The sequence below is a fragment of the Ursus americanus genome, chromosome 18 (genome assembly GCF_024610735.1).
Source record: "Ursus americanus isolate L20-20 chromosome 18, mUrsAme1.1.p, whole genome shotgun sequence".
Taxonomy (NCBI): Eukaryota; Metazoa; Chordata; class Mammalia; order Carnivora; family Ursidae; genus Ursus; species Ursus americanus.
In genome coordinates this window covers 58,606,951-58,624,125 of record NC_142144.1, presented here as the reverse complement: position 1 = coordinate 58,624,125, position 17,175 = coordinate 58,606,951, and the positions used below count along the sequence as shown (strand labels likewise).

Sequence of the window (17,175 nt, the reverse complement as noted above, 5' to 3'; positions counted from 1 at the left end):
AACAGAAGAAGTGGCTTACGTGTGAAGTATTTATAGACTGGGGTTGCTCACATTGTATTGCTATGCTCAGGCATATTTGCAACTTTGAGGAAATGCTGGATTACTTCATTTGTACATACATATGCTTCAGGAATTTCTGCTTCTGAATTTAATATAATACGGGGTGACTTTTTTTTGACAAATCCTGTTCTCACAAATCCTTTTGTTTGCCTTCAACCCTTCCTGTCTCTCCTGTTTAAACCTGTATGTGAATCCTCTCCAGATGTTACTCATTTGCTCAAAATCTCACACTGCTGGGCTATAAAATGCAAAATTGAATTAAATGATAGCCGTCTCTTGGTGAGTGGCGACTCCATGCAAGTCATTTCACTGTTCCGTCCTTCTCTTTAAAATGGGGACATTGTCCTGCGGGGATCTCTTAGGCCTCTTCTGACTCTGGCAGGGGAGAAAGCAATGGGTTATCCTGACTCATTTTTGACTGTAAGTATCAGAATGTGCTCCTAGCCTAGACATCCACTCTTTTGCACACGCATTCCCCATTCCTGATTCCCGGCCCCGATGACCACCTGGGTGGTGGTCAGTGTGAAGGAGTACATGCTGGGCCAGCTTGGGTGAGGCCGAGAGCTGGAAAGTGACTGTTGATTTGTGTACACTGCAATGTGGTATGACATTTGTAAACTGCAACATCATTTGGAGACTAGAGGACCAAGCTATTCTTAGGTCGCAGCCCAGGAGTAATTAATCCTTGACATGTTTTTACACACCATGATGTCTTTTTGCCATTGTACATTTTACCATAGAAGCTTTGTAAAAGCCTTTTCCACGGCAGTAGGCTTTCCACACACCTGTCTCTTTCATCATTTCTAGGCTTTTTGCTTCACCCACTGGCGAGTTACCCAGTTGGTTACGTTAAAACAGACCTTCTGGTGTGCCCCTCAGAGAACAAGGTTGTGCTGTATGAATAGGTTTCCTTGGGGTGTTGATCCAGAAAGATGCTCACTTTCTTTGGCCATGGAAGAAGCCGATGTTATAAAGAGCTGAGGGAACATAGCCACCTAGTGACCGAAATTAGATTAAGGGAGAAGATAACTGTCCATCTGTGCCTGATTCTTCTTCCCATTCTTTGCATACTCCATTCCTAATACTTTGGTGTGAGAGGACCGGCACTCGACAAGAGTTTGAGAAATTTAGGAACCATAATCCTAATCCACTGTAACTTCAGTGAGGCCTGGACAGGGCACTCAATGAGAGAATCTTAGCCTAAAAGCTCTGGTAACCATTGGTGCAGTTCAGGGCTGCTACATAAATAAGATAGACTGAGGGTAAGTCCCCTCCTGCCACAGCCTTTAAACCACCCATTCCCTCCGCTAACTTTCCTCTGTGACTCCCTCAAATTCCCACCCAGTGCAGGAAGTTTCCTGTACCATAGCCATGGTGAGTGATCCTCAAGTCCATTGTTGAACACTACAATTGACAGGGAGCTCACTACCAATTCGTTGCTGTAATTATTAGGAAGCATTGGATTCTTTGCGTGGAGCCTAAATGCTGCCTCTGAACCATGCCAAGAACCAGTCTTGTTCTTGACTTCCAGAACAAAACTGAATAAGCCCATTCTCTACTCACAGCTCTTCACATGTAGGTGGAGAGCTATCAGGCTCCTCCCAAGTCTCCTCAAACCCAAAGAAAATTGTCCTTGTGTCTCACCACTTAATACATATTTGCCATGAGAAGGAAGGAATGATCTAATGAGAAAGTGGTTTTCAGAGTGTTCTTCCTCCAGGACACCCCTCAGGATGAAATTTTTTGGATAGTGTCCCACCCAAAATGTTGCTGTCAGATGTGAGAACACTGTGCCTTAAACCCAATCTGACCACGCAAGCACGACAGCTCCTTGTTCCGTTCATGTAGCCATTGAACACTTACCAGTGTGGCTAGCAGGAAGATTAAGTGGATTATTTATGCAGCGATTAAAAATCATGTTTTCAAAGGGTATATAATATATATAAACAGAATAGATAAGTAGAAATATATAATATAATAAACAGAAGAATCAGTATATACAGTATGATCCCAATTATATATAAAAATATAAATGTGCAAAGGAAAAATCCTCGAAGGAAATGCATTGAAATGTTACTGATTATCTCTGGAGAATGTTATCATAGGTGATTATGATTTTCAATTTTATCACCTTCTTATAGTTTCCATATGAGCATGTTTTATTTTTATACTAAAAAGTTATTTTTTAAAAAGATCTGAACCATTCTAAGAACTCCTTATATTGTGACCCATTTTCCCTGGTTTTCTTTATCTGGATCCATCCAGATTCTTGTGTCAAATTTTCATTTTAGTTCTCCCATCTCTTGAGGCATCTTGAAGCTCTCTGGAATATGATAACCACGTAGTGTGCTAATAATCATTCTGTTAAAGTACTTTGCACTGTAATTCTATGACAGAGGAGTTCTTACACTTATCTTTTTAATTTTTATTTCTTATTTTAATGTCTGTATTTTCCACTAAGGAGTTACATGAAGTAGAAAGCCACATCTGTTTTTCTTACTACTTAATCCCAGTGTTCCTAGAATACAAGAAATGCTTGAAAATTAGGTGTTGAGTGAATGACTGCCCCACTTGTCCACTTATTGGCCGTGTTACCTGGTGCACATAATTGTGCTGCTTTACCTAGATGGGAGATGACACCTGCTTACTGACTCTACTGGGTTGTTTTAGATTTCAGCTGGGATAATCTTGTCTGATCATCTTTTGTAGTAGGTTCTTGGCTTCTCAGTGCATCCTGTCGTCACAATTTTAAGTCTCAAGGATCATCTGCTCCCAAAGTTTTCTGTCCCCTTGCTGTCATCCTCCAGATGTTCCTTGTTGATATGAATTAAATCCAGTCACAGTTCACTTCAGACTCACCAGCTGCCAGTCACTGTGCTGTGCTTCTCTGTTCTCTTCTCCTTTTAAATATATTTTAGCTCTAATTCTCTCAACAATCCTTTAAGGTAGTATTATTATATGCATGTGATTGATGAGGAAACCAGTGCGTCCAGAGTAGCGTGGGTCCAGGCCCTTCTTTGACCCCAGACCGTGGAAGCTGCGCTCTGTGCTGCGTCAGTGCAGCGGTTCCTGCGGAGCAGAATGAGAATCCACAGAGGCCAGCGCTGGCCAGGCGCTGCTCTTGTGACTGCAGAGCCGCTATTATGGCATGTGAGCACAGGAAAGTCTTCTCGCCCCATAGTGCTTACCTCTGTCTTTCCTTTCCTCATCTTTTTTCAGCTTTTGGAACTGCTATTTATTTTTAGAAACCATGACTGAGAAATTCACCTCAAGACTGTCTTTCTGTTTTGCGACATAAATTTTTATTGACGTAATAAAATATTTTGTTCCCCTCATGCATGTTAGCCTTTGCCAACAACTATAAAAGGGGGAATAGATCTGTCCTGTAGATGGCAATGTTTTCTCCTTATTTGAGTTTGAAGAGTTACAGTCCTGGGGTGCTTATGCCTTAGTGTCTCCAGGAAAAGCAGGAGGAAGATGCAGCCAGTCCAGAGACAGTCCTTATAAGTGGTGTTGGCTGTCTCTCCAAGGCGACAAGAACTTGATGTGTAGCAGCCGTGCAAGCCTGGGCAAGGGAGTAGACGCCAGTTACCTTAACCCTAAAGTAGAGATAATGCTAAATACCAGGATTATTGTTGAAATTATTGAAATATAATGTGTAAAGCAGTTAGTATGGTGTCCAGTACATAGTAAACACTCAAGTAGTGATGTGGCTGTGTTTCTAGTTGTTATTGTTGGTGGTGGTGGCCAGTAATTTTCGGTTAACCCATTGGTTAGAGGTGCCTAAGCATAAGATTCCCAGTAACGCTTACAAATGATGTATCCTCCAAAACTTTATAAAAGGAGAGGTTATTGAAAGAAGATCTAAGAAATACTAAAAAGCTTTAACATACAAATTCCCTTTTCCAAGTACTTTGTGTATCTGGGGCTTTTAGAACATGAACGTGAAAGATTTCCTGTTTTGGTTCCCGGTGTGATGGGGCTTTGGCCCTGCAAACATTGGTGACATCATTCCAGAACAATCTCGAGAGGTAGAGAAAGGGGTCAGGGCTACAGCTCTGTCCTCCTGACGGGGCCACACCACTCAACATATTCAGTGGGATCGCTTGACCAACTATGGGTGCCCCAGTAAAATCAAGTTACTAGTGCCAAAGCCTCCAACCGTGATCCCCACAAAGTGCTGCTGGAGCTACCAGCTTGCTTCTCCCTCCGACATCTGTCTTTAAGGACTACATAGCTGCTCTCACCACAACTTACAGAGTGTTCGCATTTACCTAGCCAAGTGAGTGCAGGAGAGTCCTGAATCGGGCTCTTTAATTAATTCAGTTCATGTGGAGGGTGATTTAACTTTGAGGGGAAGACATGAGGAAAGTCCTTGATACACTTGATGTCATAGGAGGGTGAGTCATGGAAAGAGTCCCCACTTCCCAGCCATTTACCTATTATTATTTACAGTACCTCGTATTGTAGATATTCATGGAAATATTTGAGTCCCCAACTGGATTTGAGAGAAAGGACTTCAGAAGGACTCTTTTTGTCTCTGTTTTCCCAGTGCTGAGCTCAGGACCAGGCGCAGAGGAGAGTATATGCCAGAGGGAGGGAGAAAAGGCTGGGAAATGGGGTGGGTCTCTCTCAAAGGTGGGTAGTTGGAAAGTGAATGAGCCTTTCAGTTCCATTAATCCTCTCCAGTCCCAAGAATGCCGAGAACCCCTTGTTGGTATTTCAGAGCCACCACCATTAACTGTCTCCGTGTCCCTCTCTTATATGCCCTTGCTGTTGGGTCAGCTATGCTGTATCACTTAAAAGAACTAGAAAGATAATTTACAAGACAAAGTGTATTGTATTTTCTGTGCCTTTTAAAGCCTTTGCTTGCCAGAATCTCACCTATTTCTGATAGTGTGACTTCTTTTGGAAATATATTGTCTGAGGCTTAATGCTGTGTTAACATTTCTAAACATAAAACAACCCCCATCTCTGGCACCTCAGTGTTTTTACCGAGGAGCATCGTATCCATTCTTGGCTTTCGGCAAAAGGGAAAGTGTGTGCTAAACTTGGCCCTCAGGAATTCACCAAATATGTGTCAGTGGTGGTGTTTTTTTCCTCTCTATGGAGAAGACACTATGTTTTAGAAGACAGGTGTGGTTAAGTGTCAGGGCATTGGCGAAGTGTGACTGCTGGGAAAGAATCTAGGTGTTTGAGGGAACAAAGAGGCATTGCCCCAGCTTAACAGAGACAACCAGAGCATCTTGGGGGGTAGAGAAATGGTGTTTGTGTTTCCCTTACAAAAGAAAAAACTATTAAAAAGGAAAGCTGGACATCAGCATTGGAGTTTTCCCTGAGTGATGAGTGTCAGTGTGGAAGCAGGTTGGCTTGAATCCATTATCCCACAGGCTGCAGGGACAGTGTTTTATAACTAGGACGGAACACAGATAAGATACCTTGGTGCAGGGGTATTCCAAGTTTTCTTTCAGGTATGTTACATGTCTCTAACTGTAGAAAAGCTACATGCAAAGGAAGCAGCTTGAAATTAGTTTTTTCTTTATACGTAGACGGTATAGTGTGTTCTGGAGATAATCTCGAGCAGTGATCATCAACCTGGCCAAGCACCGGATTGTTCGAGAGTGCATTTAGCTTGGACCGTACCTTAGATTGACTGAATGAGAATTTTCTGTGGCGGTTAAGATTTATTGCACTAGAGAAATGAGTCTGGTGTTGAATTTTTCAAAGCTTAATGAAATTAACTTTATAAATAGTTTATATACCTTTTTACCAACTTACTCCTGTTCCAGAACTCTACTCTAAGAATATAGTCAGGAATTTGGACAAAGATTCATGGAGAAAAATATACAATAGCATTATAGATGATAGGAGAAAATTGGAATGACCTATATGTCTTAGAGTGGGAGAGTGGTTAAATTAATTGTGGAAGAGCCATAATGTTGGATGTATTCAGCCAGTAAAATGGAGTTTTTAAGAAGATATTCATAATGTAATTATAGGCAATAAATGGCAAGGCACAAAATTACAAATGTACACAAATGGACAAATATTATATGATTTCACTTATAATGAAGTACTTAGAAATAGTGAAGTTCCTAGAGACAGAAAGTAAAGTAGAGGTTGCCAGGGGCTGGGGGTAGGGGGGAATGGGGAGTTAGTGTTTAATGGATATAGAGTTTTAGTTTGGGATGATGAAACATTTCTGGAGAGGAGGGTGGTGATGGTTGTACTACATTGTGAAGGTACATAAAGCCACCAAAATGTGTACTTAAAAATAATTAAAATAGTAAAATTTATATTATGTCTATTTTATCACAATAAAAAGGAAGACCTTTTCCCTCCAAATGCTGTGGAATGAGTGAAGGAAAATGGCAAGAGCTGCAGTACTGAGCTCTTCACAAAAGGCAGCCTTGTCTGCCTCTTTGGAGAGCTCAGTTGTGCTCTATGTGAAAGAAAATAAAGTTTGTATCTGTGAAAAAAAAATTATGTATGTACAGGAGGGTCTTTAAAAAAAAAACACATAGAATCATAGAGATAAATCCAAATGGTAACACAGTATTTACTTTTTAAAAAAATTTTCATTCCAGTATATTTAATATATGGTGTTAAATTAGTTTCAGGTATACGATGTAGTGTGATTCAGTTCTGTACATTACTAAGTGCTCATCATGATAAGTATATTCTTAATCCCCTTCACTTATTCCACCCACCCCCCACCCACCTCCCCTCTGGTCACCATCAGTTTGCTCTCTATAGTTAAGAGTCTGTTTCTTGGTTAATCTTTTTTCCTTTGTTTATTTATTTCTTAAATTCCACATATGAGTGAAATCATATGGTAATGTCTGTTTCTCGTTTTTTGTTTTTTGTTTTTTCTTAGCATTATACTCTCTGGCTCCATCCATGTTGCAAATGGCGAGATTTCATTCTTTTTTATAGATGAATAATATTCCATTGTGTGTATATTCTGCCTCTTTAGCCATTCATCAGTCAGTGGACACTTGGGCTGCTTCCATAATTTGGCTATTATAAATAATGCTGGTGTAAACATCAGAGGGTACATATATCCTCTTGAATTAGTGTTTACATATTCTTTGGGTAAATTCCCAGTAATTTGATTACTGGATCATATGGGAATAGCTCTATTTTTAACTTTCTGAGGACCCTCCATACTGTTTCCCACAGTGGCTGCACCAGTTTGCATCCCACCAACAGTGTGTGAGGTTTCCTTTTTTTCCACATCCTTACCAACACCTGTTGTTTCTTGTGTTTTTTATTTTAGCCATTCTGACAGGGTGGTAATAGCATTTTCTTCTAGGTGATGGAAATATGGGTTGTTTTTGTTTTTTCTATCTTTAAAAATTCTGTAATTTCCCCTACTGAATTTACAGTAGATGCTCAGAGCAAAGACTTATTAAGGAAAATAATATTAAATGTTTCTGTCTTTGTTATCTCCACATGAAGGGTGATGTTAAATATGACTTCTATTTAACAAATAGTCCAGGATTTAATCCTTCCAAATATGGTTCATTCCCTGTAAAAGAGTCCCCTGAGAGCCTACCATTGATCAGGATACTTGGTGACTTACCTTTCTGGCCTGGGATACATTCTGTGGATATCCCTAAAGAGAGTACATCTTCAGATTGTGGTGTTTAATGAAAACTTGGGGACAGTCACAAATGACCTAAGGCCAAGCCTTGTGATTAGGAAGGTGGTGCTGTGAATACGTTCTTTTCCTTTTTGAAATATGGCTATCCTCGTAAACACCTCAAATGAGGATTGGGTGGTCTGGGAAGCCCTCCAGTTTTATATTCCACCATTAAATGAAAGGTGTCATCTCTACTTTGTGAGAGGAGGGATCTGCCATCACCCAAACCAGCAGTTACTTATCATTTAGGGTTGTCAGTTGTAAGCAACAAAAAGTGACTGTAACTGATTGAAGCACTAAAGAAATTTAGTGGAAAGTTATTAGGAAGCCCACAGACTGTCCAGGAATGCAAAAGAACAAGGTCAGAGAACTGACGAAAACAAGGGAGGCTGCTCAGCCGGAACATGGGCAGGACCAGGCCACAGACCCAGTCCAGGAAGGACACAGCTGCTTCCCCTTGTGTGGTCAGCCTGGCCCCGGGCTCTGCCTTTGGTGCGTGGAGGCTGCTGTTATGGCTGTCACTGCTGCCCTCAGAAAGCATTTTCCCCTCTGCTGCTTCTCTGCATCTCTGTCACAGGGTCTACGTTCTGAGCAGGTGCAGCCAGTTGGCCAGGCCCCCATCCATGTCTGCTGCCAGGGAAGCTGGGTAAGGGAGTCTCTGGCATTTTCCAGTGTCTGTCATGGCAGGCCAGTTCTGCCTCCCGCTGAGACTCTGAAGGGGAGATGAGGGTTCAGATGCTGGGCAGCCAAACAAATGATAGATGGCTAGTACAATTAGTACATGGCTATCAGTCAGTCTTGTTAATCCCTGCCAGAGTCCATTAATGAGCAGGTGATTAGCCCTCAAAATGCCAACAGCTGCTGGTATCAGTTTGCTCCCGGTCACTTAAGCATTTTCCCCAAGGGGGACTGTCAGAAGTCCCAAACTATAGGCCGATTAACCACCGGGAGTTCAAGTACCATGTCTTCCTGTGCTACAGCCGGACTGAGAGACGGGGTTGCCTGCTCTGTTGTTTATACTTGTTAGGAGTAGAGGTGGGGATGGGTCAGGGGGAACGTGGCAAAACAGGCAACATTCAAGCACAGCCGCTTATAGACGTCCTTGCAAAGGCCCGGTAAGAGTTCCAAGAACACAGTGACTTCAGAATTCAAATAACCAGTCTGGCGGTCGGGCTTTTCTCTGTAGCTGGTGGAGCAAGCACGGGAGTCAGCCCTGACTTTGGCAGCGGTATGATACGACACCGCGCTCTTGCCTGGGTTGATGACCCATCTCAGTCCTTTCATCAGAGCCCTTTAATCATAGCCAGGAGCCTGCTCTTGACTGTGATTATGATTTCTGTCCCTAATTTTCACATCATCTGTTTAGTACTCTAGCTCCAGGCCTCCCGGCAGCTCCAGACACCAGTGTCCCGGTGGACAGGGCTCTGGCAGGTTTTAGGGGAGTTTACACATCCCTGGAGGCAGTACAGCAAATGGTAAACAGCCATTTGTGTCAGGTGAAGCCAAACTGCTTCTGAGGGTCTAGACAGCAACTGAGAAAAATGCATTAGTCAAGGTTTTAATGCATATAATTTTCCAGCAAAGGTGTTTACTTGCTCCAACAGCACACTAAGAACTGCATTGGGAAAGACCTCTTTAGCATCTTACACCCTTTACATCCTTTAAAAGACCTCGAATATGAGAATGCTTTAAAAACATCACCTGGGTCACATAGAGCTATGGGGGGACAGAGGCTGGAATCCTCATTTTTAATGTGTGCCTCTGTGGTTCGGACCACACTTTAAGGAGCTCTGCTCCTTGTGCACAGCCCGGGAAGGTGTGAGCCAGCTGAAGGCCTTTAAGAGGGGGCAGACCATTCCCTGGGGCTTTTCACAAACTAAATCCCCTCATGATTTTATTTTTCGGACTTCTTATTTTTAAGAGAAACTTTTTTTAAAAAAATATGAACTCTTACTCAGATTATTCAGTCAGTAAATCTTATTCAATCCATAAATCAAATAGAAGTTCTTTTCTGGTTGAAGTGATCATGGCAGCCAAAACTCACACTCCACATGGATTTCCCTTCAAGGACCCTGAGGAGCTCACGCTATACAGATATGGGGCTCAGTGTGACAGGCCTCCAGGAGTGGACAAGATGCCCTCTGTCCCTAGCTTGGGGAGCTGGACATGATTCACTCTTCCAGTGTCTCACACAGATGGTCAGTAAAAAATACTCAATTAATGGTTGTGACAATTTGGGAGACTCCTGCTTTGGAGGGACCAGGAAAACCTCAATGTCAAACCTTTCAGCTTCTTTTCATCAGCCCACGTGCTTCTACTTCCATTCCTGTTTGAATGCTTTTTACTCCATGTAGTCATAGAAAGTTTCTGGCAAACTCAAAATTTTGAGACAGCTGGTAAGTTGAAATCATCTTTCTATGCGGGAAACTAGATGTTACAGAAATACATTTTTAAATGTTTTACTATGAGCTGCCTTGAATCCATTTGGAAAGTAGCTGGAGTGTAAATAGTGAATAATACTAAATGAAGTTATATGCAAATCAGAATAAAACCACTTCCATCTAACTGACCTGGCAGAGAATGAGAAGGTGGCCATCAAGGCTCTGAGGGATGCCTCCTGGTGGAGGATGAGGAAAGGAGATTCACAGAACAGTTTTGTGTTGTTAGATAGTTGGTTGTTTTTCTTTATTCTTCTTCTACTATGAATAAAGAAAAAAAAAGAGTTCTGATTTGTTGTCTCTTGCCTTGTCAATTTTTGCCATTCTAACTGGCATAAGGTTACAGTATCTCAGTGTGGTTTTGATTTGAATTTCCCTGATGGCTAATGATTTTGAACATTTTTTCATGTGTCTGTTAGCCATTTGTATGTCTTCATTGGAAAAGTGTCTGTTCATATCTTCTGCCCATTTTTTGATTTGATTATTTGTTTCACGTGTATTGAGTTTGAGAAGTTCTCTGTAGATCTTGAATATTAGTCTTTTATCTGTAGTGTCATTTGTAAATATTTTCTCCCATTCCGTGGGCTGCCTCTAGGTTTTTTTGACTGTTTCCTTGGCTGTGCAGAAGCTTTTTATCTTGATGAAGTCCCACAAGTTCAAATGTTGGAGAGGTTGTGGAGAAAGGGGATCCCTCTTACACTGTTGGTGGGAATGCAAGTTGGTACAGCCACTTTGGAAAATAGTGTGGAGGTCCCTTAAAAAGTTGAAAATTGAGCTACCCTATGACCCAGCCATTGCACTACTGGGTATTTACCCCAAAGATATAGACAGACGTAGTGAAGAGAAGGGCCATATGCACCCCAATGTTCATAGCAGCATTGTCCACAATAGCTAAATCGTGGAAGGAGCCGAGATGCCCTTCAACAGATGACTGGATTAAGAAGATGTGGTCCATATATACAATGGAATATTACTCAGCCATTAAAAAGAACGATTTTTCAACATTTGCTGCAACATGGACGGGACTGGAGGAGATAATGCTAAGCAAAATAAGTCAAGCAGAGAAAGACAATTATCATATGTTTTCACTCATTTATGGAACATAAGAACTAGGAAGATCGGTAGGAGAAGAAGGGGAAGAAGAAAGGTGGGGGGAACAGAAGGGGGAATGAAGCATGAGAGACTATGGACTCTGGGAAACAAACTGAGGGCTTCAGAGGGGAGGGGGGTGAGGGAATGGGATAGACTGGTGATGGTTATTAAGGAAAGCACGTATTGCACGATGCACTGGGTGTTATATGCAAGTAATGAATCATGGAACTTTACATCGAAAACTAGGGATGTACCGTATGGTGACTAACATAATATAATAATAAAAAAAAAAGAAGATGTGGTCCATATATACAATGGAATATTACTCAGCCATCAGAAGGAACGGTTACCCAACATTTGCAGCAACATAGACAGGAGTGGAGGAGATAATGCTAAGTGAAATAAGTCAAGCAGAGAAAGACACTTATCATATGGTTTCACTCATTTATGGAACATAAGAAATAGGAAGATCGGTAGGAGAAGGAAGGGAAGAATGAGGGCGGGTAAACAGAAGGGGGGATGAACCATGAGAGACTGTGGACTCCGGGAAACAAACTGAGGGCTTCAGAGGGGAGGGGGGTGGGGGATTGGGATAGACTGGTGATGGGTATTGAGGGCACGTATTGCATGGTGCACTGGGTGTTATACGCAAATAATGAATCATGGAACATTGCATCAAAAACTGGGGACGTACTGTATGGTGACTAATATAACAAAATAAAAATTATTTTAAAAAAAGAGAGAGAGTTCTGAAAGCAAGATTGAGAAAGCAAAATGAAGTGCCCTTCCTAGATTTTGACATGAAAGAGTATGAAGTGATCTTTTTGTGACTGATACAGAGCAAAGTTAGGTAGAGAGTGAGCTGTACGTCAGACACTTTCAATGCCAAGTCAAGACTTGTAAGTAAAGGGTAAATTGACAGTGAGACAGATATCAATCTGCATCTCAGACATTTCGTTTTCAAACACCTTTTTTTTTAAAAATTGTTTCTCACTTGGTAAAGTTGCATGTGTTTAGTTTATTAATAAAGCTATATTTTTATGATAAATTGCTCAAGTCATACTTTGCTTAGGCCACATTTCCATGGCCATTGCCACACCTTTGGTGATAGGGTACTTAAAATTTCAGGTCAGGATTTGTTTTGGAGAATTATTTTAAAGGTTAGAAAATCTCTGTCAAAGGTTAGATCTCTAAAAGTAAGGAACCAAGTCTCCTACTTGGCAGTTGTTTTTGGTGGGTGAATAAATAGGGAGTGCATCCTCTGTGTTCCCTCAAGGCCTTGAATTCCATCTCTTGGGATTGAAGGGCCCAATAAATAGAATTATCTTGCTTGAGGAAAAGCAATATACAGAGACAGTGGAGTCAGGATTTAGAGATTGAAAAGATCTTCATTACTAATAAAGTATATGTTGTAGTGTGTGGTTTATATCTGTGGGCAAACAGCGTTCCTAATACTGGACCTGAGGATTAGACAGGCCTCCTAGTGACAGAGGCGCAGGACACCGCCAGCTACTCTCCAGGGAAGGAGCAGAGCAGAACTTGAGTTCTCTATCCACAGGGTGGCTGCAAAGAGAAAGGGAACATGAGGAGTAAAGCCACAGTTACCAAACTTTACTGGCTCCCAGCCCTGGGTATCCCAGCACATCTTTTTTACACAGTTCCATCTATTAAGTAACTTGGGTCTAAACAGCTTATGAATAGTGGTGGTAAGCTTGGTGTCTGACGAGTGTCACTGTGTTCCCCCTGAAAATATCCCACAGAGCCCCTGTGAGTTTGCTGGGGTGCCCCAGGGCCCTGTGGTGCATAGTTTAGAAAATGCCGTCTCCTTCAGAAATCAACAACAAAATTAAGTCACTGCTTATTCTCTTGGAAGAGTGGGTGAATGAGAGTGGAAAAGAAGCCAGGAACATTACCCCAGTGGAGCTCCTCCACATGGAAGAAAACTTTGGGAGAGGGAAGACATACACTCTTGTGCCGCCTCCCCCCCCCCCCCGCCCCCGCTCCCTACTCCCATCCCCAAAGCTTCCAGGTTTGAGCTCATTTATCCCAGAGCTGATGTAACTTCCCAGCCTAGGAGACTGGATAGTATGTGTAGAGAAGCTGTACCCTCCAGTGTTCTTGGTACCAGGTATATCTTTGGAAGGGAAATGCAAAGTGAGATGGTAACCCCAGGGACATATGTGGAATACATTTCCGCAGCCTACCCTTTCAGTTCTGCATGCCCAGAGGTCAAGTACTACAAAGGCCAAGGAGAAACTTCTTTTTATTTAACTAAGTTAGATGCAGACTGTCAATTCTGTAGAGCCTCTGAGCACCAGAGCTTTTTTCTTTGCCCATAGCTTTAAATGGAAGGGAATCTGCAGTGAGAAAAATGAATAGCTGAGCCTCTTGTGTATACTCCAGCCCAACAATAAAATGGCCACTCTTTATAATGCAAAATTTATATTAATATTGAAAAGTAATAGACGGTGGATTTCTAGTCATAAACAACTAAATATTTCCTGTGTGTGCCTCTCATTTAAACCATAGAACCGTGCCCAGTCAGCATTTATAGCTTGATTGGTCATGTGCATTTCGATCAGTCAGATTGGCCTTATCAGTAAAGTACCAGTATTAGCAAAACACAAATTGTTAAATGTGCAAAAGATTTACCAAAGAGGTCAAGTATTTAATTCATTTGTATTAAAATTTTACTATGTCATACCCAATACGTACAAATTTAAGAGTTTGCAAACTGTGAAAACATTTTATTTGACCCGTTACCTCCCTTCCCCACCGAAAAACAAGGCATCTTTCAGGATGGACTACAGGGTTTACTCTGAACTACTCTGTTAGGGAGGAGGCACTGTTGAGTAGAAGACATGAAATGGAAAGACTGGCTATGGGTACCACCAGGGATGCCTGTGGAAGGAAGAAGGGCGGCCGGCAGAAGCATGCCTCTCCAGGGAGGTCCAAGGACCTTCTCGAGAGGCCTGCTAAACAGCACACACCCCTCCCAGCCTCACCTGCCGCACTGCAGGTGCTTCTTGCTTTCCTTTTCCCTTGCTGTTTTGTCGAAGCCTGCCGGCTTGGACCTCACTCTGTTCCTCCCTGGCCCCATTTCCACCTGTGTGTCCCAGCTCTTATTCTCCTATTCAGTTTCACTCCTCCAGAGATTCTGACAACTTAAAGGAGCCCCCTTGCAGGCGCAGTTTCCTTGTCAATAAAATGGAGATAATTAATAATCTCTGCCTACTTCGTGGAGTGATTATTGAGGATCAAATGAGTTGTATGTTAAAGCATTTGGTTAACTGCAAAATGCTACATAAATGTCAGGTGTTGTAAATAATAAGCTGGTCTCTTCTTCAGCTACAGGAGTTTCCACGCATATTTTAGTTACCCTCTGAACGATTCTTTGTCAAGTAGCAAATGTAAATGCTGCTGGTTTTTTCCTGCTTGGCTTATGGTGGCTCCTTTGCAACTTTATGATGTAGGCTGAATCTTTAAGTACTCCTTTGGCTCATATCTCTTCCCCTGAACACCCATGCAAGATCATAATCCATAAAACACAGAGGCAATAACTCCTTTTAATTGCCAGGAGTTCATCACTTGCTAAGTTCTAAATGCAGTCACTTAGACACTTGCCTTGAAAAGCCTGTCTCTATTTCTTCCACAGAGCCGAGACTGTGTGAAACTGGGCCCTCCTGCCGAGGGAGAAGTTGTCCAAGTCAAGTGGCCTGATGGCAAACTCTATGGGGCAAAATATCTGGGATCAAATGTTGCCCACATGTACCAGGTGAGTGCTGTCCTCTGTGCGATGCTGGCTGAGATGGACAGGAGAAGCCAGAGGGCAGGTGTATATCCCTTGTGCTGCTGATCCATAAGCCATAGGAATTTGGAGTACCTGTTATTTTGTAAAGGAGGCAAAGATTTGGTGTCTAAGGACCCAGATAGTGGAGTTTTATTATCAAGTTCAATGCTGGGAAACTAATAGCATTTGATGGGTGGTTTAATTGTAAAGAATATTAGTTGGGCCACAAAGATAAGCAACTGGATGTAGACTGCTTTCTTGTGTGTACCTCATAGGGGAGAGACTAATTGGCTGCTTTCTCTCACTGTAAGCCAAGACGATGATGGCCCTTCATCAGCCAGCAGCCCCTGAATGGGTGGCTTTTGTCTGAGCGACATACCCCCATTGGGTGTCTCCTCAAACCTAAATTATGCATTGACACGGTTGTGGCCACCTAAGCTTAAAGGAGTGCTTAGTTCACTAAAAGTACAGCAATCGGATAAGTATTCTGTTCACTAAGGAGCTCTACATATTACTAGATAGCACATACACAATTAAACAATAGAAATATTTTATCCCTGTCAGAAATGAGGAGTTAAACTCTAACAAGGAAAACAACATGGATGGCACATGTGCATTTATATTCCTTTAGGCTTTAAAAAGGAACACATTTATTAGGATCAGTGCCTTGTAGTGCTTTCAGTAACACGGTGGCAGAAATCACTGTTCTCAAGCTAAGCAGTAGAGTAAAAACAGGAAGACTGAAGTAAAAGAAGAAAAAGTAAGAAGGTTCAGGCCTGTTAAGTTAAAAACAGCTTGAGAATGATAAGACTGCCGTTTCAGCAGAGAAATTGTTCAAAGACTGATAAGGAGGACGGGCTTCAGTGGAAGAGTACGTTATAAGACATTGCACCAGGAACTAGAGCAGTGTAATTGCAGGGGTTCAGAGAGGTTTAGGGAGCTCGAACATTTTCTAAGGTCTAGAAAAGCCCAAGGCAAGTAGGGAGGGGAGGACATTTATACACATATTGTGTGTGTGTGTGTGTGTGTGTGTGCTCCCACACATGTGTGTGCATGTGTGTGTGTAAAGGCTATTTTCCCCTTTGTCATAGTGTTAAGTTGCTGGAGCTTCTTTGTATCAGAATGTTCAGAATTAGGCAAAAATCATAAGAAATCATGATAATACTGGAGACTCCTAGGAAAGAAGCATTACTACATCATTCAAAAGGAAATAATTATATTTGATTAAACAATAAGTGCAAAAGTGAAGCATCTTACATGTAGCAAAGCTATTAGCTACATGAAAAGTATCATAATGAGGACATGCTGAAATTCAGGCTAATTCGTAATCAGTGTGTTAACTTCAGTTGAATTTATGATGGCCTATCAACATAGAACTATAAGCATATTTATAGACTCAATGAAAAAGTTAAGGCTAATATTAAAGTTGTCTCTCAAGTACAAGTAGTTTAAAATTCCTCATTAAGCCAAGTGCCCTTTTGAGATCATTTTGTGTTTTGTGCCTAATTATTCAATCTCATCATTGACTAAGCAAAGTCATTTATACAAATAGATGTAACCAAAAAAATTCCTATTGCACAGTGCTAACTATCCTAAGTGTGTGTACTTTTTGACCCTCACAGTAGCCTTGTAAGATAAATGTTTTTGACTCTTATTTTACAAGTAGGGTAAAAAGGTTACATGAACTTAATGATTTGTTGAAGAGCACACAGCTGGTAAAGGGAAGGGCCAGAGTTTACTCTCAGCTCTGTCCCAACTAGGGTGAACAACCATTCCAGCTTGCTAGGGACTGTCCTTGATTTTGGCGCTAAAAGTCCTGCATCCCGGGAGACCCATTGGTCCTAGAATGATTGGTCATCTCACTGTACTCCTTTTTAGTTTTATAATTGCCTTTCTCTCTTTCTAATTATCTAAAACAGAAGAAAGGTAGGTACAGATAGTTCTAGCTATGGTATCAAATTGTATAAATGAGATGACACCTTGGCCTAATTAAATAAGAAAGAAACCATTCTGCTAAAACAAGGCCAGGAAGAGAAGCCTTTCCTCATCTCAGCCTTCTGGGAAGTAACAGAGGCGCTCTCCTGTGACCGAGAGCTAATTCCACCCTACTGTTTCAGCTTAGTCAATTGTGAGCAGTACATGGATAAGAA

General features: G+C 41.7%; 1 protein-coding gene across 4 annotated transcripts in view; it reads left to right on the top strand.

The window, feature by feature from the left end:
* Positions 1 to 17,175, top strand: part of KDM4C (lysine demethylase 4C) — a 436,152-nt gene that overhangs the window by 412,409 nt on the left and 6,568 nt on the right. For all 4 annotated transcript variants that reach the window (XM_045780262.2, XM_087869653.1, XM_087869652.1 and 1 more), the window contains one exon: positions 14,891 to 15,010. In XM_045780262.2, the coding sequence (XP_045636218.1) occupies positions 14,891 to 15,010 (120 nt within the window). The remainder of the gene's footprint in view (positions 1 to 14,890; positions 15,011 to 17,175) is intronic.